The sequence below is a fragment of the Perissodus microlepis genome, chromosome 23, assembly GCF_051167445.1.
Source record: "Perissodus microlepis isolate ML-2025 ecotype Zambia chromosome 23, ASM5116744v1, whole genome shotgun sequence".
Taxonomy (NCBI): Eukaryota; Metazoa; Chordata; class Actinopteri; order Cichliformes; family Cichlidae; genus Perissodus; species Perissodus microlepis.
This window is the reverse complement of record NC_140482.1, coordinates 31,934,185-31,961,279: the sequence shown is the minus strand read 5'-3', so window position 1 is coordinate 31,961,279 and position 27,095 is coordinate 31,934,185. Positions and strand designations below refer to the sequence as shown.

General features: G+C 45.2%; 1 protein-coding gene across 2 annotated transcripts in view; it reads left to right on the top strand.

Annotated features, from left to right (window-relative positions):
* ssbp4 (single stranded DNA binding protein 4) overlaps positions 1 to 27,095 on the top strand; it is an 85,527-nt gene that overhangs the window by 37,598 nt on the left and 20,834 nt on the right. For both annotated transcript variants that reach the window (XM_084922571.1, XM_084922570.1), the window contains exon 5: positions 25,233 to 25,322. In XM_084922571.1, coding sequence (XP_084778697.1) covers positions 25,233 to 25,322 — 90 coding nt within the window. The remainder of the gene's footprint in view (positions 1 to 25,232; positions 25,323 to 27,095) is intronic.

Sequence of the window (27,095 nt, the reverse complement as noted above, 5' to 3'; positions counted from 1 at the left end):
CTCTGATCTGTTGCTACATAAGGAAGATTACCTTTTTATTAATGTATCCATCTGGACATTTGCTATATTTGGTTGTTTGTCCAGTCCGACACACTGTATAAATCTTATGAGATTTAAATCTAAATACATAAAGGCAGAGATTAGACATAAGTGTTATTTCCCAGGAGTTGTGATGAACAAATGAGTAAATCAGAGCGTCATTTAATTGCGATTAGATAGTATTAAAATACTGTAAATGTTGGATTCTCATCATGAGTAATACTATTAATTTATTATGCTATTAATCTGGAAATGATTTCCCGAAACTGGATGATTTTCAGCAAAGAAAAATGAAGAAATGTGAGTGTTCATTGTGGCCCGCCACCCCACCACCCCACCCTTCCATGCGTCTTCCTCTCCATCTCTTTCTGTCTCCTGTGCACTCCATGCAGAAATGATTTCCATTCCTGCTGAATTAATGAGGTTCTGCTGAACTGAGAAAAGGCAAGGGGAGTGAGTACGCACAAAGGCACACACACATGCACAAGCAGAAGCAAGCTGGGAGACGCACACACACACACACACACACACACACACACACACACACACACACACACACACACACACACACACACACACTAAATCCACTGCTGAAGCCATATTTAAGTCTGCATCCACACTCGCACGCAGACAGTGATTCACTGAGGCTCGGACACTTTTTGGCTTCTTTTAAAAAAAAATTTTTTTATTTTCCTCCCTTCGCAGCTCAAGTCTGTTTTTTATTTTCAAGCAAATTTCAGGAAATGTTGCAAAGATGAAAGTGTTGGACGACAATCACAAATAAAGCCGAGCCAAACCTGAGGTTCAGTCAGATTTACATGCCTGTATATCCTCCAGTGCAGGCAGTACAGTGCACACGACACACACATACACACAAATATGAGTCAGGCCCCAGAGCTGGGCCCAGTCACCATGGTAACACACTGCTGTGTGTATTAAACAGTACAGTGATTTGGGGCTGTCGGACGTCCTTACCCCCACACATAGATGTAGGTGCAGGTTTCCCCCGCTCAGCTTCTCTCTCGGCTTTGGCTGAAGCCACTTTACGCCGACAGAGACGTGAAGCTCTCTCACCAGCCAGAGGCCCGATAAGCCGAGCGCCGGCTCGAGTCTGGCTCACGTACCGTAAACGGAGACAGTGGAAACACGTGAAGGAGCGCGCGGTCAAAAGGATGTAATTGCGGTACGTCTGCGCCGCTTGAAAGCTCCATCAAGGATCAGCTGAACAAAGACGAGTAGAAAGTGCCGGCTGATTTTCGGGCAGGTTTCTCCTTTCGTAGCCGGTTTCTCCTCGAGCACGAGTTTTCGGGTTTGCAGCCGTCATGGGAAATGCCAGACTCGTGAACGCGGGCCACCTCCAACCACAAATGATGCTTGAGACCACCTTTAAAGAGCGACAGTATGCAGACTGGGCGTTCTTTCTTATTTCCTTTTTTTCTGGCTTCTTTACTTGCTTTCTTCATTAAATGCACATGATCATGCACATTCAGCCACACACACCAAAAGAGCGACCTCGCTCCTGCTCCCCTCTCTCTGCTGTCTCAGTATTTTTCTTTCCCATTTATCATCACTGAAGCAAAGGAACCGATTCCAATTTCATGTGTTTTCATTCCGTTCCTCTATTTACTTATTTTTTTCACCCCCTCCTCTCTGTTTTGATCCCAGGCAACCAGTCAGCAGTCAATAATCTGTTAAATAGCATTGATCGCCACCATTTAGTTTCCTGGCCAGCTACTTAGGTTATAAAGCTGATCAATGGCTTTGAATGGGAACCACCTAGATAGTGGATTGACTGCTGGGACGTGCTCCGCAATCATATCATTTGTCTTCATTTGCTGTTCAATTATTTGCCGTAATGGCTGCTGTCAAAAACAGCTTCACGCTGGCCCACAATGGCACGCCGAGCCTCAAACTGTGGCGAGCTCTCCGTGCCAGCGTGCCCGACTCGCTCGGCTCACCTTGACGCTGCCCCTCCCCCTCTCTTTCTCACGCCGCTGCTTTCCGACGTCACGGGAAGGACATTAGGCGGTAAACGGCACGAGAGGAGCACTTTCACATGTTGAAATGAGTATGAGACCGTGTGTGTGTGTGTGTTTGGGGGGAGGGTTATGAGGGGCTTCAGAGAGTGTGATCTCTGAGTGCATGCAGATGGTGCCCATGGATGGATGTGTAGATGAAGCCTGACCCAGACTGGACTTCCTCTTCCCGAGAGCCCCTTCCTGAATTCATTAATCACCTGCTGTATGACATGTTGTATGTGTGTGTGTGTGTCCAAGTTTATTTACATGTGTGTGACTTGTGTAATTTCTTTTAGAATAAGTAGAAAAACCTTCAAAGTAAACTTTTTGGTAACATACTATGTCATTCTAAAAGCCTTTCTCAAACATTTTCCCAGCTACGGCGGTTTAAATCCCCCATGTTTACTGGATTTTTGAATAGTACCTAATATACATTAATACTACACTGACCTGCAGTAACTAAACTAATCCTAATGCATGTAAATCACTAGCCAGGAGGCTGTTTTGTCATTCTCCCAGGCCTCATTCCAACATTAAAGAATCTTTAGCTTTATGGCTCCTTTTTAGGGTTTAATTGTGCTTTTATTGCTGGGGCATCCCCACCCTCATTCACGTCTTTCCACTCAGGCTCATCTGGCACGACTTCCCTCCAACTCTTTACTACTGTACCCCTCTCTTTAAGTCTCTTGTCTTTCTGTCTGCCTCTTTTCTTCTCCTTCTACCTCCCCTGGTTTTATTGGAGAAGGAGTGTCCCCCTCCCCCCTGCTTGTTTGAAGTGGCCTGCTCATATATCACAGCCTTTCCTCGCAGGATATCCTCCCTCTTCCTGCCTCTCCCTCTCTTTCTCCCCGTCTCCCTTGTTCCCTCCCTCTCTGGGGTCATTAACTGGGGGGTCAGTTGGGGTGCGTGGGACAGGAATACCTGTTAACTCTATTTCTTTTCTACACTTTATCCGTATACTCAGCGGACACAATCCCACACACACAGGACAGTAACGGTGAATGTCTCCTCGGAGGAGCTCGGTGTGGCACGATTCAGAGCCAGGTGGTAGGGTACCTGGTAGCAGGTGACGGAATTTAAACACAAATTCAGTCACCTGAAGAGTACAGAGCTTGTCTTGATTTCTGGGGTGTGAGCAAATGTCAGAGTGACTGATTTTGTTAAACTGCTTGGTAAAAAACTCCTGACAAATATTCTGTCCATCCCTCTCAGCCCTTCAAGGGATCCATCAGGATCTGTGGGTGTGTCTTGGGTTACCTGGTTATCTGCCAGTGGATCATTTTGGTAGGTTGAATGGGTCGATAACCAGTCGGGGAGTTGTTGGTTCTGAAGATCTGTGATGTTTTTCTGATGTTTCTTTCGGTGTTTTTGTGGTGGTACATACAGAAGTGACATCCAGACGGATGTTTTATTGTACAGAGGTCGTCCACGTTACTCACCCCACTGAGTTTTTAGTGTTGTGGCCGAGCATTTCCCCAAAAAGCACATTACTATAAAATATAAAGTGTAAGAACCAAGTCCTTCTAATCTTTTTTTTTTTTTTTCTTTTAAGTTAACTTCCTACATTCAGGCTGATGTCCGGACTGCGTTTGCATTCATGCTTTACCCTTGCGTCTTGAGATCGACTGCATTTACGTGGAATTGGACTCTAGCTGGAGGCTGGCACTGCGCTCATTATTGAAACTGTCATGTACACAAATTGACTTGTTTATCTTGTTTGCATCGGAGTTATAATTGTGGTTTAACTTGATTAACAGGGCTGAGATGCTCATTGAGATGATCGTCAGTGTTTCAGATTACTCATTGCAGTTGTTCTTGTGTTTTCTGGTCCTCCTTTAACTCTGCCCTCAGTGGTTTGAAAGAGAAAAAGAACTTTGGCTTTTGGTGGATGAATGCTTTGTTTTTGGACCCAACATCCAAACGTATACAGCTTTTAACTTACTAAGTTATTCATATTCATTGGTGTGTACGGTAATTATAAATCAGTGTTTTCTTTGCTCCTGACTGGCTGAGAATATTCTATTATATTTTAATATTTGTGCTTCAGGGTTGAAATCCAAATGCATTTTTAAAAAATGGCCGCGGCATCTCGTGGCGTGGCTGTGAATGCATCTAGAAGAAGGAGTTAACATAAGGAGCCACGGTGTTTCGTCGATATGCCGACTGATGAATTGGCGTCATTGATGAATCTTTTACAAGTCACCGACGCAACCCTCCCAACCTCACAGGCTCATTTTGTCCTGCTTGTTTGATGTGTCTGACACTTGTGATGAGATCTGAACCGAACGTGAAGCGATGGCACGTTTTACCACACGACTCCCACATTTTCATTATTACAGTGTTTGGCTGGAACGCGGGGGCGCAACCACTCCGGGTCAGAGAGAAAAAACGACGGGAAGGATTTGGTCTTAATTGGCCACGAGGGGAACTGTGTCATTTCCTACAAATTTTACACAAAACAAATTTCATCATTACACCATCACGAGGGTGTACTTCGGCGCAGTTTCCCGTTTGCTTCGTTTTATTTGCTCCGCCACAAGGATTACCCCACTGTCCTTCATCGGCCCCTCTCACAGCACAGTTTATTTGACTCTCATTCGTCCTTAATATCTTTCCTTTATGAGATTCATTATTCGCTTCTTCCTTTTCATACTCCTTTAATTCAGCCTTGCACAGCCCCTCTCTCTGCCTTCCTCTCTTTTTCCCATTTTCTCTCTTTCTTCTGCTCCTTGTTTTTCCCTCTCCGTGCTCTTGTTGTCATTTAGCTGCTTCCCCCCCAGCCCAACCCAGCCCTCCCCTTCTTTTACGTCTTAGATTTCCCCTCCACATTTTTCTTTCATCCATCCATCCATCCATCCATCCATCGCACTCTTCAGCTCAGGACAGGGAGGTGAAAGCCAAGCGGATTACAGTGGCAGTTTAATCTGGCTGACCCACCATGGGATTGCTCTCTACTTTTCTGTGAGGCTCCAGGGCTAGAGGGCAACGGGGCTGGGTGGTGGGTGGGGGTATTCAGACTCAGGGGTCCAGCAGAGAGGGTGGAGACCAGGTAGTAGACGGGGAGAGGGGGTTGGGGTACCGGGGCAACAGGGAGGGAATAAAATGAGGAAGAAGGTGGAGGATGAGAGCTGGTAAACTCAGAGAATTTATCCAGTTTGAGATAAAATGCTCTCCAGGACGGCGCTGTTGGTTAGTGTGCACGTGTGTGTGTGTGTGTGTGTGTGTGTGTGTGTGTATGTGTGTGTGTGTGTGTTTGGTGCCAGAGGTGGGGGAAGGGCTTTGGTTGTTATTAAGAGATGGAATATTAATGCTACTTTGCCTCTAATTTCTTTCCATCTGTCATCAAGTGGTTGTGTGTGTGTATGTGTGTGTGTGTGTGTGTGTCTTGTCTATGAATAGATACTCCTCAGATATTAACAGACAATTAGTCTGTTCTGTGTTTCAAAGACAAAATCCAAACGTGTCCTTGGTGTGGTTTTTTTTTTTTTTTTTTTTTTTGTCCTTTATTCTGAAAACATCAAATCTCGTTTTACTCCATCTCGTCAAAGTCATTCAGACTCATGTGGCTTTCATCCCCAGTTAACGCCAAATTTATCGGTTCACCAAGTACTGCGCCAGATTCTGTCTTTGTCGACCGACAGCGTCACGTGTTTGTTTCCTATCGCTATTTTTAACTAACTCTTGAAATTTGGACATGAAGAGCCAGGATAATATGGCAATTAACGGCAGGGGTGCTCACTTCGATGGGAGGAGGGAGGAGGATGGGCACATGAAGTCAGAGGTGGTTCAATTAAAAAAAACTTTAAGGAAATTGCTTATCAGGCTTTTCATATTAATGGCAGTCTAATAAAATATTATATTATTAATGCACTAATAGTGCTTGAAACACTTTAAGTTTTTGTTAATGGAGACCTTAAACTTTCTGGTACTTTCTGCAGTATTGGGTTAACTTTACCAGAACCTGAGCCTTGTTCTAACCCAGCGCTGGTATTGCTTGGATTTTATCATCATCTCACTGTTCCCTATTGTCCTATGTCCTATTTTTTGTTCATTCAAAGGCCAAATCGAGCATCTTTCTTGGAGATTGTGAATTTAAAAATGATTCAGATGGGTATGCAGGTGCTTCCAGGAGCTGCAGGTAAAGGCTGTAGTTCAGTTTATGAAGAGATTACACTGAATAACCCTACGGACACGATGATTTGGGTCCCCGTGTCCCTCAGAGGTCACTGCACATCAGAACAGAGTTGTTCTGAGTGATCACCATTATCCTATGACGAGCCATTGAACTCTTCCAGGATAACAGTGCCCCAATTTATAGAGCGCAAGTGGTCACAGAACGATTTAATGAGGATCAAAACTATCCGAATCATCACCGCGGCTATACAGGAGACGTTGGACCAGCGAGCTGGGAAGCGCTCGTATCAAAACACTGAAGAATGACGGTGGAGCTCCCCAATAGCATTTCAGAGACGTGTAGAGTCGATGCCAAGGTGGATTGAAGCATGTTTTGGCCCAACACCTTCACTTTAGTTTCTCACCTTTCTCTACTTCTGCTTATTTCGTATCCTCAAGACTTTTTCCTCCAGTTGAAACAAATTGAAGTGCACTAACTTTAAGTGAAATCTAATGTTCCAGTTCAGAGAAAAGCGACAGTTTTTGTTAATAGTTGCTGTAGCACACAGAGCAAACACTGTTTTGACATTTAGTGTCATAACCTCGGCATCGGATGGCGTCCACCTAAAAGAACGCTAGACGCAGCCTTGGAACATGGAAAGGACTGACAATGCTGAGCTGTTTTAATGTCCTAAATAGCTTGTTGTACAGAGCTGAACGCAGCGCAGGGGTCTGAGGCAAGCTGTGTCTGTGGTTCTGTTTGCCTCTACAATGCCTTTCATGTCCCTCATATCAGCGTTCCTTTCATCAGTCCTCCCCCGCTGCGGTGTTTCGGAGGAGGGGTCCGGTCGGCGAGCCGGATTAGCTTCCAACTGGTGCTTGTCCAGATTCTGATTTTGAAGGGGGGCTTAACCAAACTTGCCTCAGAAAAGACGAGAGGAAGGAACAGGAGGGAGGGAGGAGAGGAAAAGCGTTCCTGTGGGGGTGACGCTCCTCTTCGGTTGTTTACCTTGCAATTAACATGCTGGATTGTTCTGTGCAGAAGAAGAAGAAAGTCAAGTGTGTAGAGGACGGAGCAATAGGCCACCGTAGATACAGATACAGCAGGGAGGGCCTGAAGTGCTGCTCGACACCTGCTCTATTGGAATAGCTCTGCGTCCACACAAGCACTGCTCAGCTTTAAAATATAGAAAAACCGAGCCACCCCATACTGCGAGTGTCATGGCGGGGGCACAGACGATGGCACTGACCAATCAGCAACAGATGCCCCCTGGAGGTAAATGATCTAGACTATGATTCGTCTGTGTGTGTGTGTGTGTGTGTGTGTGTGTGGCACAGTGGTTAAGACAGACCCTCTGAGCTGCTGTCAACGATACGGCACCCTGCGACATGGCGGCCTGGGGGACCTTATTTTTGGCCACACCAGGTGCAAGTGTTTTGGGCTGGTTACATGATCTTGCATGAATGTGTGTGTGCGTGTTGTTGGTTAGCATGTGCATATATAAAGCTGCGATTGTGTGTGTCTATGTGTGTGTGTGTGTGTGTGTGCGTGTCTGTGTGTGTGTGTGTGTGTGTGTGTGTGTGGCCAAATGCTTGAGTCCAGGAAAGGTCAGAGATTGGGTGGAGGTGCCAGGAATAGGGGTGTGAGATGCCTGGGTGTCTGCAGGGCTATAACACATACATGCACGCACGCACACACATCAAGCCGAGGCCTTCAAACCCAAAGACACATCAGAACAAAATCTGGTCAAAGTGGAGCATTTTTCTTTCCCTCCTCCATCTCCTCCTCATCCTCATCCTCTCCTCTCCTCTCCTCTCCTCTCCTCTCCTCTCCTCTCCTCTCCTCTCCTCTCCTCTCCTCTCCTCTCCTCTCCTCACGTAAACACGAAGCTGCTTTCTGGATCTGGGATGCCTGAGGGACAGAGCACAGACAGGAGCCCCGTCACCATGACAACAGCTTCTCCGAGCTGCCTGACACCCAGACGCCATTGGCTGAGGGCTGTCGGGGGGAGGGGGGAGGAGGAAGGAGAGAGCGCGAGAAAGAGAAGCAGGAGTAAGTTAAGCGAGGGGTAGAAGGAGAAGGCGGGAGGGGTATTATGGGGGTGAGGAGATAAGGAAGGCGAACGACCCCATTACTCCTCGTGGGGCCGTGCGTGCCCCTGTTCAGGTTCATGTGCTGGTTTGCAAAGAGGGAGAAAGGGGAGCAGAGGGCGGGGAGAGGGGAGGAGGCACAGGAGGGTGTGTGTGTGTGTGTGTGTGTGAGAGACCCTTGCAGACCCTCAAGGCTTCGTGGAGTTTCTTAATGTTTTACTGTGAGACTACAGGGAGCAAAAAATGATTTTTTTTTCTCTAGATTTGCTTTTATTGAACGTAAAAAACGTGTTTACACATGAAAACTGGAGACGCAGATACGCAGTTGCTGGTTGCTTCTCGCCTCTCGTGAAGCTTGTAGCTCTGTGGGTATGTTGTGTCAGCCACATAATTTACATACTCTGCTCTGACTGGCTGTCTGATGTCGCCACTGTACCAAACATCGTTTCCATTTATTGCTCAACAGTTTGTTTGCCATATGCACACAACTGTTTAATCATTAACTTTGTTTTTTGGTGTTTTTTATTTCGAGAAATGATGAAGGAGGCGGATTGACTGATGAACATGTTTCGCATGTGGGTTGAAAATCCAAATATTATAAATGGTCCTTGTGGTGGGAGCTCTTCCAGGATATACTGGTGCTGTGCTGAAAATGTTTGGCTATATTTAGAAGATGAACTGCAGACTGCATCTCTGTGGATGGCCGGTCAGCAGTGACAGAGCAAACTTTAGAGATTACCAGAGAGAAGAGGCGAGAGGTGGACAGAAAACAGGAAGGAGAAGGAAGTTTTCTGACCTTTCAGTGAGATGGACACAGCCAAACACGTCACAGATGTTACGTCTGAGAGGCTGCAGAATTATGTAGACAATGCTAACAAGCTAACCTCAACGTGAAAACACATTTTTTTCCCTTTCCAAGCATTTAGAATATGAAATATTCTTGTAATTTGTGCAGTCATTGTCGCTGATGTTTCTGCAGTTTGATGGTAAAAGCATTAACGCTACAAAGCCGAAGGTTCCGCCTGAGAGAGAGCTGCTGATGTGTGCTTTACCTGCAGAAAGGTGGTGAATGCAATGCGCCGTGTTTATGTGCAGCTTGGCAGCCTGCTGGCACTGCTCGGAGGGGAAACGGCAACGGAAAAACTGTGTGTGTGTGGTTTATTTATTTATTTATTTTTTGAAGTGTGTGTGTGTGTGTGTGTGTGTGTGTGTGTGTGTGTGTGTGTGTGTGTGTGTGTGTGTGTGTGTGTGTGTGTGTGTGTGTGTGTGTGTGTGTGGCTCCCTGTGTACTGGGTCTTCCTGTCGTTCTGTGATCACTGGCATATTTAAACTAATCATTGAAGAGGGGGAGCATGTGTCTCCATGCATATGATCTCGGCTGCTGCATGGTGTGCGTGTGTTTTTAAAACCATACACACAAGGGGGCATAAATGTCTCAGGCTGTTTTTGCACATGTGTTGGTGTATCCATCGCAGGAGACAGAATTTACTCTCACTCTCACTCACACACACACACACACACGCACACACACGCACGCACGCACGCGCGCGCACAGGCACGCTCACACACATTAAGCTGTACTGAAGAGAAGTAGAGGAGGTTGTTGCTAAATCAGAACCAGAAGTTGAGGCGGAGTGACGGAGGGGCTCAGATGGGGGGTGGCGTGTGTATGTGTGTGTGCGTGCGTGTGTGTTGTAGTATGGGCTGCACAGACTGGTGTAGTCTCTCTGTCTGGGATGTAGAGGTGAAGGTGAAGGGTGGGGAAGAAATAGTCTGAGTTAGATGGGGGGGGCAGGGAGGGATGCTGGGTGTTTAGGGGGTAAAAGAAAAAAAATCCCCACCACCCCCACCCTTCCTGCAAACAGGAATGAAACAGTAAGCATGTTTCACCTCGGCCATTAATCCTTTGTACCGACTGGAGACCTGAAGCAAACACAAAGAACTTCTTTCTCGTTCTTTAAATCTCTCAATTTTCTTCTTCTCTCTTTGCTTCCCTTTTATTCGCTCTGTTTCCCCCTTCTTGTTCTCGTCTCTCTGTTGCCATCTCTCCCAGCCTTTATCTTCACGTCTCATTCTGTGTGTGTGTGTGTGTGTGTGCGTGCGTGCGTGCGTGCGTGCGTGCGTGCGTGCGTGCCTGTTGTCCTCTCTCTGTGCTGTGCTGAGACTATGCTGGGGATATTTCTGTCAGCCTGTTTATTTATTGATGGTGATGCTGGTGAGAGATCGCCTGCCTACATGTGTGCTTGTGTCAAGAGAAAGTGTGGCGCTCTCTGGAAATCTTTACCTCCTCTTCCTCTTCTTCATCCGGTCCTCTCCGTGACTCCTTCGCAGTAAATATTTGTCGGCCTCCGTCCTAATGACACTGCAAGGCCGACCCGGGAAGTGCTGGCTCTTTGACCTCTGAATAGCTGGATGGGAACCAGCAGCTCTGCGCTCTCTGGCTTGTCTCTTGTGGAGGATGAAAGGCTGGTGTCACTGAAACGGAGGCTTAAATCATCCCAGAATGAGCACCTCCCTGACACCGCTGTCTCCGAGCCACGCTGCCTGGCTACCGAAATAGTTCCTGGAAGCAAGAATGCAAATAGAGGACATTAATGTCAGTCCTCATTGTATGTCAGACCCCGCTGAACTCTTGGGAACCTGTCGACTGGTGGTCCAGAGGTCAGGAGGTCCTACCAAGGCTGTTTATCTTCCAGTATATCTCTGAGGGACAGGCAGGGAGCCGGGCATTTGAAGGTGTGATGGCAGGCAGGGAAGAAACGGGCAGGTTTGTTAGCAGCATCCATCGTGAATGTGCTTATGCTCTCACTCTTGCGTTACTTGGTCAGAGAGGGGTTCAGATAAGGGTAAAGCTGGCTTTAAACTAAAGCAAGTTGTGCCCGATTTCATCAGCTGACAGCACCAGCGAGTACTGGACGTATAGTGTTGCTTGGTCAGTCCTTACTGATTTAATTCTTCATTCAACGACGCAGCAGTGCAGGTTTGTGCCGGTTTTGTTTCCGACGCGTAGACCACTGAATCTTTCTTTGACATCATTTATGTTGTTTTTACAATCACCAAATCAACCAAATCCACAGCAGCTCACAGGTGGTGCTGTTGGTGCACATCAGCATCAGTGGGTAACACAATAACACCTTAATGTACAGCTCTAATTTAAGCCTACGGTTTACAAGCGTGGTGCAAACATAACCAGATATATGAGTGCCGATAAGCACACTGATGCCCCGAACGTTACCCAGTAGAGCTACACTTAAGAAAAAAAAGGTCAAAGCAGTCAGACTGGAGTCTAAACAGTCTTTACAACGACAGCTTCCGAGTATAAAGTCTGTCCGTTCGAGCACATAAGTGTTTGGAGGATCTCGTCTCGTGTCCTTCCTCCAGCGTCTTCTACCCAGGTGAGACTCCAAGCTGATACCTCGCGGAGCATTTCGCATCTGAAACGTCTGCACACGACAGGCGACAGTTTCTGGATACAATTGTCGCAACATCGTTAATTTGCGAAAGCAGTTATAGTGTTAGTTTTGGATTTTTGCACATGACTTTGCAGTCAGTTTGACTGGCTTTTCGCAAACAGGAAATATCGTTGCTGTCAGCAAATCTCCATTTCTCGTAGTCCTAATAACAGCTAAAGAGATTCTCTAATGCTTTAGACGACCTCTCCTGAAAGAGACACAGCCAGAAGTAACCAAGTTACTGTCTGAAACGGCAAACATGGTGTGTTTAAGAGTAGCAATTCGATTATGAAGTGACATGCGTCAGGATCTCTGGGCTTAACCGTTTCCAGGTAAAATTCTGGATTTTTCATCAGGGATTTTTTTTTCCAGTGGAGCTGCTGGTTTGTGTGATGCTCAGTGTTGGGACTAATGCGTTATTAAGTAACGCGTTACAGTAACTACGCTATTATTGTGGTAACGAGCACGGTAACTAGTTATTATGCCAAAATCAGGAACGCGTTACTCGTTACTGGGATTTAGATAGGCTCGTTATTTGTTACTTCGTGTGGTGGCATCGTGGAGCTTCCACAGATTCAGTAACATTAGCAAGTGGTGGAGGCCAGCAGGTGGATGAGAGAAAGGGGACGCAGGAGGAGAAGAGACCCGAAGCGGCCGCCCGTCCGAGTGTCAGGTGAACTGAACTTCAGGTAAGACGTTATGACCTGCAGTCTATCTGGGTCAGATATAAACCAAGTTTAGTTGGAGTTTATTTTCGTTGTGCTGACTTTTTCGTACTGCGTGCTAGCATGACGGGGTTTCTATACAGCTGGGTGGGTGCTATGATGTTAATGATGTTGAACTTTATTTTGTTCATACGGTTAATTATTAGAGTTGCCAACCGTTCCCTAAAAAACGGAATCGTCTCGTATTCAGAGTTAATATTATGCGTTTTGTATTGAGCTGAAAATAAACGCGATTTGTCCCGGACTTCAGCTACAATGAAAACGACACAAAGCTGGAGTTATTCTTTGTCTTTGCTGCACAGCTGCCTCTTCTTCTCTCATTCTCTCCCCTCCCTCTCCTGTTGCTACTTTAATCATGAAACTGATCAATGATCAGCTGATCAGCTTTTCCCTCTTGTTTATTTATCGTCCACTTTGCGCCAGAAAGAGGAAACCACCGGATGTCGCGTTAAACAACAGCAGCACGCTTGATCAGCTGTTGTTAGAATTTATTTAATATTAATTTCTAGTATCAGCTGATGTTTGCTGGAACCACAGCTGTAAAAGCTGCTGGTCATGATGTCGGTTTGGTTATGTGATGAGAGGGAAACATGAAGATGAAACCAGGAGATGTCCTTACTGAATCATCAGAGCTGAACAGGTGATGGAGAAACAGGTTTACCTTTTAGGTGACATGAATGAGTTGAAGGGAAGTTATGAACTGTTTCTGAGAGATAAATAACACCAGGATCCTTTTCTAAGTAGCTGACAGCTGGTAACTGTGCAGGGGCGGATCTAGCAAAGTGTTGCCAGGGGGCCAGGTAGGGCATTAACAGGGAAAGGGGGGCACAAAGAAATACTTTCTTATTCTCATTTCAAATGTCTAGCTTTTAATAAATAATTATCTGAGTCTTACAACAAACGATTGATAGATTGATACATATATACCATCAAGACAGTGTACATCACTGTAACAACAGTGTTTGTTTTCATTCAAAGGCTTTATGATATTTGCTATAATGGCGGGCCGGTCTCTAGTCAAAATGCCCGGGCTGATTTTTTGTCCCAGTCCAGCCCTGTATGCAGCTCATCTGCAGTCTGGTGTTACCTACATCTTCCTATTCGGAAGGCAGAATTTCTCAGTTCTGAGTACAATCGAAAGCACCACGACTGCAGTTTTTGTGTTGGATGTAAAAAGCGCACATGACGCTCTGACGTAGGCTAGAATCATGGTAGCGGTCAACGACGGTCCAGGCGTGGGATTTCTCTCGTGGAAATATGCACATTATTTTTTCCGTTGGTAGGTGGCACAGTGCACTTGTGGCAAGTAAGCAAGCTAGAAGACTGGCACTCTTGCTGGGTATCCAGTTAGCAACACATTAACAAGAGAAGCCTGAGTAAAACCAAAGTTACTTTCCCTAGTAACTAGCTACTTTGAAAGTAACGAGTAACTTGAAGTAACTGAGTTACTTTTGATGGAAGTAACTAGTAATGTAACTAAGTTACTAATTTAAAGTAACTTACCCAACACTGGTGATGCTACATGATGAACAAACACACGTTTACAGTTGAAACACATGTACTGAACTGAAACTGCTCATGGGTCAGCTAAAGCAGCTGTCAAGCTCTTTTTCTCCTGTTACTGAAACACCCACCACCACCACCCCATCCAATTTTCTCCTTATCGCTTCCCTGTGGCAGCAGTGCTTCTCTTTTACCTTCGCTCTTATTTTTCCACCTGTTTATTCTTTTCCCTAACAACTTTCCTTCTTTTCTTTCTGCCTTTCTTCCTTCATTTTCCCTCTCTGCCTCTCCTCCACATGCCTCGGGGTCCTCAAGAGTTTCAGGAGTTCCACAGACTGTCCATTGTCTTGGGAATGTGGTTTGCTCTCTCCCCTCACCACCTCCTCCTCCTCCTGTCTGGCTGGAGACAAGGTTAGGTGGTGTTCAGCTTCTGGGTCCACAAGGCCACTGGGTTACAAGACGCTAACCTGATTAACTCCCCGCACCTGGACCAAGTCAGCTGATCAGGCTAAAGTTGAATATAGGCTCTTTTAAAAGAGGAGAGAGGATGAATGTAACTGTGTCGAGATTCTGGGATCAGCAGATTTACCACTGCGTGAATAACGTGTGAAGGGAATACAGCGAATGATCAGATCTTAAAGATCTGAAAACAAGAAAATAAAAACACGTGTCAGTGATGGCTTTCCCGACCGCTTAACCCATCTGAAGTCTGTGTGTTTGGTTTAAGTCATTCTTAAAATCCATCCTTAGTGTGAGGGAAGAGATGACATGCCTCCGATTTCTTATCAGGCTTCTTGTGAATTTCTAAATTTATCAAAATACTTGAATCATTAGTTGTGACTTATGAGGTGGATGCTCCCTATGTGGTGGTGCCTCTGGGATACAAAATGGAAATTGGTAGCGCGTGCCGTGTGTGTGTTTCTCACTGTGTGTGTGTTTCTGTGAGCGTATATTCATATCTTTGTGGGGACCAAGAAGTGGAAGTTTACTATACTTGTGGGCACCAAAATCCTGTGTGCATGTGTGTGTGTGTGTTTCTGTGTGTGTTTCTGACTGTGTGTGTCTCGCATACCCAACCCCCCATCCCAGCGTCTGGCACTCAGGAGGACTGCTCCTTTGCGAGCGTGTCTTCCTGCCAGGGCCTACACACACACACACACACACACACACATTAAAATAGAAACGGGGTGAGTGGATTAGGCTGGTGTGAGATCTTTTTAAATGTGTGGTGTGTTTCTTTTGGTTGCTAAACATAATCGTCAGACACAACCTCAGCTCAGCAGACGGGATCGCATTTGGGCTGTGAGACAAATCTGCAGGCTGTTACAGTAGAAGACAGTAAAAACTTTGGTGTAATTCATCGAATTTTCTCTATCACCACATTACGCATTACAGCAACGGTAATTGTTTAACTACTGCGATGTGCAGACGTCTGACTTCAGCTTTGAGGTTCGCCACATTGCTTTAGGCGCTCTGGAATGTGTACAGCCCAACTGGAACTCCTTGGCTGCTCTCCCTCTCTCCATATATTTTTTTATGTTCACGGTATACGGTACCACCACTTCCTTCTCCTTTTCATCTTGCACCTTCTCGGCTCTGCAGAAATAAAATCCAGTTGTGTGAGCACAACATGAGGAAAAAAGCAGAGCGAGAGAGAAAGGAAGAAGTGAGCATGAGAATATGAAAGAATGCCAAAGAATAAGGAGGAGGTAGATATTGCTAACAAGGTTGCCAGAGACTCTTTTCATTTTTAATAGTCCCGTAGGAGGTCTGGCTGATAAAGTGTTATGTTATATTATTAAATCCTGGCAAAGTTGGAGCTGCAACAGATTCCAACAGTGGCAATTGTGAAAGCGAGACTGTGGGTTTTATAAAATTCACCAAAATGAATGGACGGGATCTTTAAACCTTTAAACAACATGTGTCCCACATGTCTTCTTTTTTTTTTTTTTTTTTTTACTTTTTACAGGTAAATAATTCTTTAATAAAAGCATCTTATATTTTATTTTCAACTTTCAAGTAAGGGATTGCCGGTTGTCGCCTCGTTCCAGTAGATTTAAGCAGCTTCTATCGCCTCTTTTGCACTTAAAAAAAAAAATCCCTGCAGATTTGATTCCCATACAGCCGAACACAGAGTCTGTCCTATTAAAATATGATTGTTTTGGTGGACTGGGACAAACGGTGGCACTGTGGTCCAGCAGGTTTTTCCAGTGTTTCTGAGTAGGATGCTTCTGCTTCCTTAGGCGCTAACATCAGTGAGAACAATATTCTCACGTATTGTCTTCTTCTGTGCCCAGTCTTGTTTCATTTTATCTTTTTTTTTATTTTTAAAGATTAGGCCTTATTTTATTGCTGTAACTCATGTTTTTCCATTTCCTACTAATGGCAGAGACGTCAAGCCATTTTTTAAACATACAGATGTTTTTTGTATTGTTGTAAAGCATGTGATATCCACATTCTGCTATCAGCATTTTCTAGGATGTATCAATATGAACATGGATGTCTGAAGCTACAGAAAATAAATATTTACAGATATATAAATGCTACTTGTGCGTTAAATGTCAGTGTGTAGTACACGCACACTACAGTTGTCTCAGAGTGAGTCCATGTAATTCAGTGTGCGTGTGCGCGTGTGTGTATTCATATACTTGTGGGGACCAAAATACTGGTCGCCACATGTTTGAAGGCATTTTTTGAGACTCAAAATGTGGCTTTAGTGTCAGGGTTACAATTGGTTATGGTTATGGTTAGGTATTTAATTTTTCAGGGTTAAGGGCTATGGAAAGCATAATGTCAATTAGATGTCCCCACAAGATATGAATACCCTACATGTGTCTGCATGCGTGTGCACATTTAGCCTGTGTTTTAGTGCATGAAGATAAAATCCACTGATGCTTTTATTCATCTGCCGAACACAAGTTTGGGTCATTCCTTCCTTTATAATTTATATTCTGTAATTTTTTGTGTTACCAGCTTCATCTCAGCATTTCCCAGAATTACATTCTGCACAGCCCAGACAGCGGCTGTGAACCTGTTGATTTTCTGCTGTGGTGTTCTGGTTTTAGTTTTTTTTGCTTGGAGATGGCAGAGGAAAAAGTGATAATGAAAGCCATGGCAGAGGTTGAGGTTTTGTAGCTGAAAATAGGGAGCACCTCGCCTGCTTGGCAAAAAAGCAACATGGCTTTTGGCTGCATTGCGTTCTTGGTGTAGAGAGGATGAGATGTCTGCGCCTCCTTTATGAGGGATTGCTCGCCGTGTAACTGTTGAATCTTGGTGTTAAAGGGCAGCTGATGAAAGACACGGACGCGCGGCGCCTGACACGCTGTAGATGTGGGACTGAGCTGTAAAATGTAAATAAATGCCGAACATTTATTTACATTTTTTGCAAACACTGAGAGAGAGCGAGCCATAAATGCGACACATATCATCGGGTCTGGCTTTTTCCGGGGATGATCTGCAGCCCTGTCTGACCTGCACACCTGAGCATCTCACCTCAGGAAATAGCCAGACATACTTCAGAGGGTGGAAGGATGCATGATAAAACCTTTTCTCCTATCTCTGACAAATACTCACACACCTTTCTTTCTCTGTCTATTAGGTTTTGTTTCTGAGCTCCGAGCGTTCTATTATTCCCTAATTAGCAGCATTAATAATCTTCAATTAGGCATTTAGCTTTGTGCACGTGTAACTCCTCATCCTTTGCTTAAAGTGTGTATGCGCGTGCTCGCCGACAAGCGTCATCGCGGCACCCTGTCCTCTGGTTCTGTCATGGCTTTCCACCCAACACCAACTGTCTAATGAGGGAGTGAAAGGCCACGGGCGGAGTGGGAGGCAGGGGCTGAATATCAGTGTGTGTTTGTGTGTCTGCACACATGTTTGTTTGTGTGTAATTAAAGAGAAGTGCCAGCAGGGGGGACCGGTGTCAGAAAGGGTCACCAAGAGAGCAGCGGGCCATCGCCAAGCTTTGGTCATTAACTGCCGAGCGCCGGTAAAGGCGTGTGAAGGTACACAAGTGTATGTCAGGAGGCCAGGAACTAAATTAGTCTCCATAAATATGTGTTTTACTTAGTTTATCTGTGTTTGTGTCATATTTCACTCAGAGTTTAGCTTTAGCGTTGAGTTAAAGACTTCATAAAGTATGCTGCGAGTCATTTTCAACATGTTTTGTTTATTATATTACTTTTATTATTAATTTCATGAGATTTCTGCGAGCCCAGTGCAGCATTTTTAGATCGCTTGTTTTGTACTAACTACAGTCTTAAACACAAAGGAAAAGAAAAAGATACATTTGGTTACGGTTGGTTGTTACGTTACCCCTTTAAAAATATTAACATTGTGATATATCAAAGAGATACATTTACTTTTCCTTCTTTTTTTTTTAATAAGATACAACATGGCAGCTTCCTCCCCCTTTCGAGGTCGGCAAAATCCTCTTCCTTCACACTGACAGCGGTGATGTCAGTCAACCTGATTTGATTGGTCAGATGGTCAGACTGGAGACAAATATTAGGTTAACCGGATCCTCAACAGAACCACTTATTTTGGACATAAAGCCATAAAAGTGATCGTCCACAAAAAACGTGTATCCACACAGCAAAGGTCATCTGGTGAAAGTTGAACCAGGCTGTTGCTGTGCGCCTTTGTTCTTTAATGCAGATGAGACTAAATCCTCTTAAATCCTCCCCGATTGTCCGACTTCTCGTGTTTTTTGTGATGACGCCTTGTTCTCTTTGCTTAACTTGTTTTTATTATTAAGACTGTCAAGGACCAAAGCTAAAGTAAAACTTTAGTAATACATTGAAATGATCCAGAAAATGCTAATTCCTCCCGATTTTCGTATAAACATCAAACAAAATTTCTGTTTTTGTTTGCTTGGCTTTCCTTATTTCAGGCTGTTTGTCGGTCACGTGGTGTTCCCTCCTCTTCACTCTGTCAGCTGCCATCCACAGAGAGCCACCGCATCAATATGATGTTTACAAGAGGCAGCAGTTGACGAGGAGAATAGTCTGTGTTTCTGCATTTGTTTGTTTCATCTCACTGTTTGTGTCTGCGTGTGTGTGTGTCCACAGTAATTTGTTTTCTTCCCTGATAGGTAGTGTGTGGATTGCCATGGGTTGATTGGTTATCCTGAGAGGTGTAGTGGGAGTTTAGGTGTGCGCTCCGGGGCTGCGTGGGGAGATCCGGGCGGCGTCCCCTCTCACAGAGCCTTCCCTCTGGGCTTCCAGCTCAGAGCAATAACTGGGTAGCTGGGAGGCTGCTCCGGGCGTCTGGGGCCCTAATGTTGGGAGGAGATGGTTCAGAGACAGGAACAGTGCGAGGAGGAGGGATGTGTGTGTGTGTTTGTTTGTGTGTGTGTGTGTGTACTGCGGGGGGATCCCAAGCAGATTTGTTTACCGGTAATTAATTCACCTGATTGACATAACAGCTGCCAGAGCTATGGGAAGGCAACAGCATATGTGTGTGTTTGTGTGCAAGAACACCCCTGTGCATACTTACCATGCAGATTTTTCTGCATACCTGGTGTGTGTGTGTGTGTGTGTGTGTGTGTGTGTGTGTGTGTGTGTGTGTGCGCGCCTGCACACAGAGCAGACCCAGCCATTGAGGGGATTTCCATGTGGCAGGGTTTGGTGCAGGGTTCCTGGAAGAGCGACCCGGCAGTTCTCTGTCTTCCATCGATTGGAGCCGTCTGTCGGCCGGCAGCACCGCTCACACCGAGCTGCCTCGCTGCTAATCTTTATAGAGTTGACTTCACTGACAGTTATTGGAGCACTTGAAGCTGAGGGGAGGAGAAGGAGGGCCGTGACAGAAGGACAAATGGGAGAGATGGGAGGAGACGGCGATCGCAGTGACAGTCAGCAGGGTTGTGAAAAGTAATTCCTGGTTTGGTTTGCACACGGGCCACATGAAACCAACAGGAACTAAATACATAGACACATAACAGAGCGCTCACTCTGGCGTGAGACACGCGTGTGCAAACACATCTCTGTGTAACTCTACGTGAATGTCAGCCATAACCGAATCACAAAGCTTCGCTCTGTCTTCGTTGTTTACATTAACAACTTCATCTCACCTGCTATTCAGCAGTTTATGCTTTTTTGTGCAGCAGGCAAAGAATGAAAAATAAAGCGATGCCCTGTTTTGGGAAACACGAGCTTGGACTGGACTCTGTTACTCTGTGTGTGGCTGCATGCGTGAACTTTGTGGTCAGAGGATCTCGGTTTGGGCGGTTTCATGTGTTTCTGCGTGAGTACAGTCAGGTCAGGCTAAACCCTTGGAAACGGAAATAAACACAGGCTTCCACACAGAAATTCAGACACACTCACACAGATACTAACAGGTCAGTATCAGTGTTGTTGTGGCCAGCAGGTAGCAGTGTGTTGGCCTGCTTGTCTGGACCCAGATAACGGCAGATCCATTACCCCCTGGAAGCTGAGGTCTGATCACTGGGCAGATAGAGCCGCTCACTCACTGTCTGTGGACCTAGCCGGTTAGCCAGCCTCCACCGTGGCACTAAAGAGGATCACAACAAGGGGCCAAAGGAGGGCAGACCCCCTTCTGTTAGAGGAAATTGTCAAATGCACGTCCTCCGATAATGCCTCTCTCGCATCTCGTGCAAGGCGGCGATGGTTAAGATTGCCGTGGTTATGTCACATCACGGGACACCTCAAAATGGCAGCTGCTGGTCGTCTTATCGCGCGTTGGAGAGATTCGAGTCGTCTCAATTAATAATCGCTAAGAGAACAAACTGAAATATGAAGTTTATTTTCGTTATTTAGCCTTTGTCTCAAGCACAGTGCGGTCTGTGTTATTATAGAATGACAAGATAAGTCTGCCTTTGGAACTCCTCTTCTGGCTAAAGAGGATTACAGTTTGAGAAATGCGCTCCTTTGTTTTCTTGCTTGAAGAGTTACACGGAAAGATTTATGCTCCTCTTCCAGCTGAGCCTCGTGTGCTGTTCTCCCGTGTTTGCTGAACTTGCTGGCTTCTGGCTTTAGCTTATTTACCAGAAAAGATATGACAGTGATATCAATCTATTCGTCTAACTTTTGGAAAGAGTCTTTCCAACAAGTGAAACTACAGCGTTAAACAGATGCACCTCACAGACACAAAAAGACTTCAGATGCTGTGAATCTCGTCACGCATCAGCAGAGACGAGAGAATATCCTTAACTCGTTTAGCTCATTTGCAAAACATGGAGGCGGCATGGATGGATGCAGGGTTAAGAAATGAAGATGTCGCATATCAATCGTGTAAGTTCATTAGTTACAAGTGAACCAAGAGAAAACCTTGTGTTTGGGAAAGACGGGATCACGAAGTAATGTTATAAAAGTGGCGTATTGCAGGCGTCACTGGTCGTAAACGTTTCTGCGGAGAGTCGCTGTTTCAGTCGAAGAGCTGGATTCTTGGCTCATTTTTTGAAATAATGACCAAATTCGCAGTCAAATTTTTTGATTGTAGCCTGGAAGAACGATTGCAGTGAATTTGGCCTATTCATGAAAAAGCGTGTGCTGATTTGGACGAGGTCATGGCTTTTGTGGATCAGCAGCTTCAACACAATGGACTAATGCAACAGCATCACCGCTTACATCAGCATCGCTCTTGTGCGTATGACATCGGCGGGTATTTGTGATGAAGTTATCGTTTTATAATCTCCGAAAATATTTTGTCTTGTAACTTTGCGAGGCTTTGTTTCGCCTAGATGCTCCACTTTAATCTCAGAGAACAGCTGAGCTTTTTCGTGACTGTATTCTCTCTGAATATTACCCTCTCGCGGCTTTGTAATTTTTTTCAGCCTACAATGGGCTTAATACGTGTCGTAGAAATGCGGCGCTGATTATTGGCTGGCTCGGTGGGGATGGAGAGAGAGCTGAAGGAGAGCGACGGTGGTGAGGAGTTAGCACTGTGGAGGTTTTGTGTATCGGGTTTGTTTGTGCGGAGGGAAGAAAAGGAGAGAGATAGCTGTGGCAAAAAGGGCAGCAGCTATCAAAAGCCACAGGCTGCTTTAAACTCCACGTCTGTTTCTTTTTCTATCTTTTCCTCCTCTTTCTCTTCTCTCTCTTTCTTTTTGCTTTTCTCTCCCTCCACCTATCGCTTTCTCCCTCTCTCCCTCTCTCTGCTCCCTGGCCATGCTGATGATTGACGGCCTGAGGGTTTTAATGGGCACTGGAGAGCAGGAGCTGAGGTCGGGGTTGTCATGGCAACTAGGAGAAGGGGCCTTTTGCTGCTGCTTCACCTGAGTACTGTGGAGCCTCGTTGGCTGGCTGAGGCAGGCAGGCTCGCGCGTACGCACACACTCACTCACTCGCCTCACACACACACACTCGTCACACGTACTTACATGCCAGCACCACTTCCATTCACTCTTCCTCCTCCCTCTAAGATGTCCTGCTGTCTATCGAGCTATCTTCTCTTTTCCTTTTTCTCATTCTTATTTCATCTTCCTATTTTCTCCCTCCCTCCGCACGGCCAAGCGCTGAGACAAACCGCAGTTGGTTAACCGTGCACACGTGTGTTTGTGTTGGTGTGGACACATGTATGTCAATATGTACAGTATTCAGCCCATTGTTTTCGCTGCCCATTGTTCAACAGGAGAAAAAAGCACACCACTGCACACTTTACAGTCTCGCGCCCTTATTTTTATTTTTCAGTTGCTCCATCAATATCGCTCCTAGAAGTACAGAAGCCCAAATTATGCACCAAAGAGTCCCTCACCAAAACCAAGTAACAAGCAGCGACTTCTTTTCGCAGTTCACACACTCCATCTTGATTCAGAAAACACTTTTTTTTTTAAAATCCTGCAGTGATTATTAGCATAATCAGACCTAATAATGGATCCATTCAAACCCTCTCATACGCAAACACACACAGGCTCGAGATCTGAAACAACACAAATCATCTGCCACAATCATGCTTCTGGGGCCCAGCCCACTATGGGACCCAATCTGTTGCTTAGGCCAACCCCATTACCTGACCTGACCTGTCGGACCCCTTTCAACCTGGGAAGCGATTGCTGACTAAAGCCCCGCCCACACGTGATGGTCGGGGACCTTCGAGGCTCTCATGTCCTTCACGGTAAAAAGTAATATTGTGAAATTCGTCTACATACCAATAGTGTGTGCTCATGTACAGGACTTTTTCTTTCCATATTTTAACTACTCAATACTCTGACATTTTTTTATGCATCTGTCCTAAACAACACATCCTGATTTGCTCTGATGGCCAAAAAGACTAGTAAGAAATTTCACGTTTTTATGTTTAATAGTTTTCCCCTTACTTGCACCTGTTTGTGTCGCTGCTGAATGGCTCTGGTCTCTGGTTGCCGAGTTGCTGCTCGTTGCTTCCTGTGTGGACATCGTGGTAGCCTCTGGGGACAATGGACAACTACACAAGACTTCCTGTTCCATCTGCTAATCACTGTTTACAAATACAGATGTACTTTAAAAAACTGATTAACTGTTTACAGACTGTAGCCAATGATTTTGAGATTGTTTCTGCAGGACATTGGTGTAGTTCACCGGGTTAAAGCTAATACTAAAGCTAACTGCGTATCTACCCCGGTTTTTCTCCCAGCTTTCTTGTCTTCTTTTCTCTGTCCTGTCACATGAAGGCTAAACAGACTCCAGATATACACTCAACCACAAAGTCTTTGGGGCCAAAGACATTGTCCCCCTGTCGCAGATGTCTATGAGACTCATTTAAGACCTGAGTTATTTGGCATTTATGCGTTAAAAGAAACATTGGGAGAGTTCACATGCTTCCCAGGCCACCAGGTCACAGTGGAAGGAAGAAAAATGATGCTTAGCACTTATTATAAGAGGGGTGAGTGTCCATTTTTTTTTTAGCTGTGTGCTGTATTCTTTATTTTAAGGTTTGGAAGATCCTCTTGACCTCTTCCTCTTCGTGCTTGTCTACTGTTGAGGCTGGAAAGAACTGACAGTTCACACATAGACCTGAGAGTAATATAGAAGCATCTGTACTAAGCTCTTCTTCACTGTCTGACCTCTCCTCACCCTCTGAGAGAGCTCTCCAGCTCTTCCTCTCTCAGCCCGCTTCCTATTGTTTGCCAGCCTTTTCTGTTTAAATGTCTCCCCTCTCTCCTTTATGCCTTTCTCTTTCCAGTTTTGGCTCTTGCCTTACTTCTGTCGATGCCACATCCGTGCTCTGTCACGGTTGTTTTCAGAGCCCCACAGATTCACACCCTTTTGCCGCTGCAGTTTTTGCATGCGCGATTGTGCGCACCCTGCCTCGTGGCCCTGGGGCGTGCTAGTTAGTGTCTGGGCTGTGCAGGTCAGGCGAGGCACGGAGGGAAGTGAGCGGAGCTCCGGTTACAGTGGGGGAAGGGCTGGAGGAGAGCGCTGTGTATGTGCATTTGTAAATTATGTGGATTTGCATCCATGTTCAATAGCAGATATTGAGGCTTTTAATTGGTTATGCTTAATCAAAAGACCCATGGTTATAGTTAAGGCTGTTAGATTGTGTTCATCTTTAAGAGAAAGCAACAGTGTCTATTTTGGTACACCCGTCCATCCTCCACAGCCTTTGGAGTAACAACATCTAGGTCGTGTCTGGAAGACATTAAGACGGGCTGCTTGTTAGATGTCAGGGTATCTGTGCGGTCTTAGCTTTTCAGTTCTTCTTCCACAGGAATCATGGCAACTTTTTTTAATTGCTCCTCGCATTGCCCTGGCCATGCCAACGATGAGCTGATGGTCGGCACGACTGAGGCAGCGCCACATCTGTCTCTTCTCCCTGATGTTTAGCATCATTATTACTGTGAGAGAAAAGATTAAATACAGTCTAAAATTAATACATGTCATAGATGCATTCAAGTGACACATTTATGCCCTCTTTTTGTTTTTTGTTTTTTTTTAGTTTTAGCAGTTATTGGAAAAAAGTGCTGTCCATTCCTAGCGCAACGGGGAAACTAGTTTACTCCAAATCCACAGAATTCCTTCCTTAATGTTCCCACTAAATTACCATATTTGCATTTTGTTTTTGTGTCCATCGATTGGTTTATCACAGCGCCCAAACAATCATATCTCCGTCAGATATCGTGAGATATCTGTAATTGCTCCATTTGCTCCAGAAAGAGCGCAATCAGGGTGAAAAAAAGGAAAAAAGCTTGATGGCAAATCGTTTCCAAACAGCGTGTCTCTCTTTCTATTAATTTCGGCAGACACAGGATTGTTTTAACACCTTGCCGGTCGCTGATTGTCCCGTGACTGTGTGTTAATCCGCTGAAGGGAAATGCAGAGGCTTTTATTTTGGTTTTGTTGTGGTTGTTCTTTCAGAGCGCGGCCGCTGCTCCCAGTCCAGTGATGGGCAACATGCCACCCAATGATGGCATGCCAGGAGGACCCATGCCCCCGGGCTTCTTTCAAGTAAGAAAAATGACCTTCCGTCTGACTTCATCCCTCACCCACCCCCACAATCACCTCCAACCATCACCCCTCCCTTAGCCATGGCTAAGCCTATCCCTCTGTCTCCTCCTCCTTTTTTTAGCCTCTTTAGCTGTCCTAATCCCTGTCCAGATGTGTTCCCTTCTCTGTCTCTCTGCGTCCATCCCATATGTCCATATGCCCGGGATGTTAACTCCTGGTGCTCTGTCTGCTGCTCTAGACTCTACCCGTAGAGTTTTCTGTGTTACCCTGTGCTTTCCAGAATATGAAATGCCTTTGCAAGTGAAGGAGGTGTTGGGTTTGCTGGGAGGGGAGGAAAAAGCAGAGTGAAGAGGAGGCTATTTTCTCTGGTCTGTGTTGCTTCACTAATTCCTCCTGTCATCACTGTTCTCTGAGGGCTGTCTCAAAGGCTGACGAGGTCACTCGCACTCTTTTCTCTGTTTCCGTCACTCTCTCATATTCAAATGAGGACATATAGGAGCCTTATTTGACACTGTGACACACATTAAACTCGTAACATTTACAAAATTGAGGTTTTAAAGTAACTGTACCCCCAAAGATATGCTGTGAATTGCTGAGGGTGAGAACAGGAAATCTGAATTGGCTTAAAGCAGCTTTTCTACAGCAGACAGTTTGAGTAAGAAAGAAGTCACCAGCAAATATGAGATTTTTCACATTATACCACGAACAATTCAAGTGAAACGCCTACGGAAGGAAGAGGGCATTCATCCCCTGCAAAAGTTTGATGTCATTTAGCGAAATCCTGGACATCTTCTTGTGGAGAGGAGCCTTTAAAGGAGTAGTACAACATTCAGCCAACACAGCTCCATTTACTGACAGTTTCCACGCAGTGTGTAGGTCACGTAAAGGAGCTGTCTGCAAAGACTAGGTTGGCAAACCTGCACCAAAGCAATCGCAAGGTTGTTTCTGGTGGCTTTCAACGCAGCAGCCGAGAGCAACCCTTTCCCTCTGGTCTGTAAACGAGCGTTTTTCCCTAGCGACCATTGGTTGCCAAGGAGTTGCCGACCGGCTGCTGAATTTTATTGGTTAGAATTTGGAAAAAGTCCTCTCTGTCCAAAGATAACAAAGCTCCTTCAATCGCTAATGCTAGCTAGAAGGGTTGTCCTGCTAACCATGTAAGATCAATAACTGTCGGCAGAATATTGAATATATAATATTCAGTCACCAGAGCCCAGCCTCGTGCTCACATTGGTTGATATATATATATATATTCTTTTAAATTTAATTAATTTTCCTTAAATTAATAAACAAAGATGTTTATTAATGCATTTATTGTTATTTTATTTTTAAAGTTTTATTTTTGAGATTTTTGTTTGTAAATCCCTGTGATGTGTAAGAGTCTTGCTAGCGTCTCAGCCATTTAAAGACTTTCTCCTGAGTTAAACATCAAACACAGGAGTCGGCTGACCAGGCAATGCAATAAAATTACAATGCGTCTTTAAGAATAATACTTTACTTTATTAATCCTTTGTGAGTATAATTAAACATGCTCAGTGCTGTAAGCATGCTGCACAAATTTCCTCTCACTCTCTGTCTATAGCATACCTGATGTTTCCATACGTACAGTTTGAGGCTGTACAGCCTGTTTTTTCTTGTTTGATTGGCAGCGTGTCATGTTCTCTCTGTGTGTGTGTGTGTGTGCATGTACATGCTGGGGTGGTAGAGAATGTTAATGATGTATGAGCAGTGAGCAGGCCAGGGAGAGAGCTATCTGATGGTGTTGCGTGAGTGACA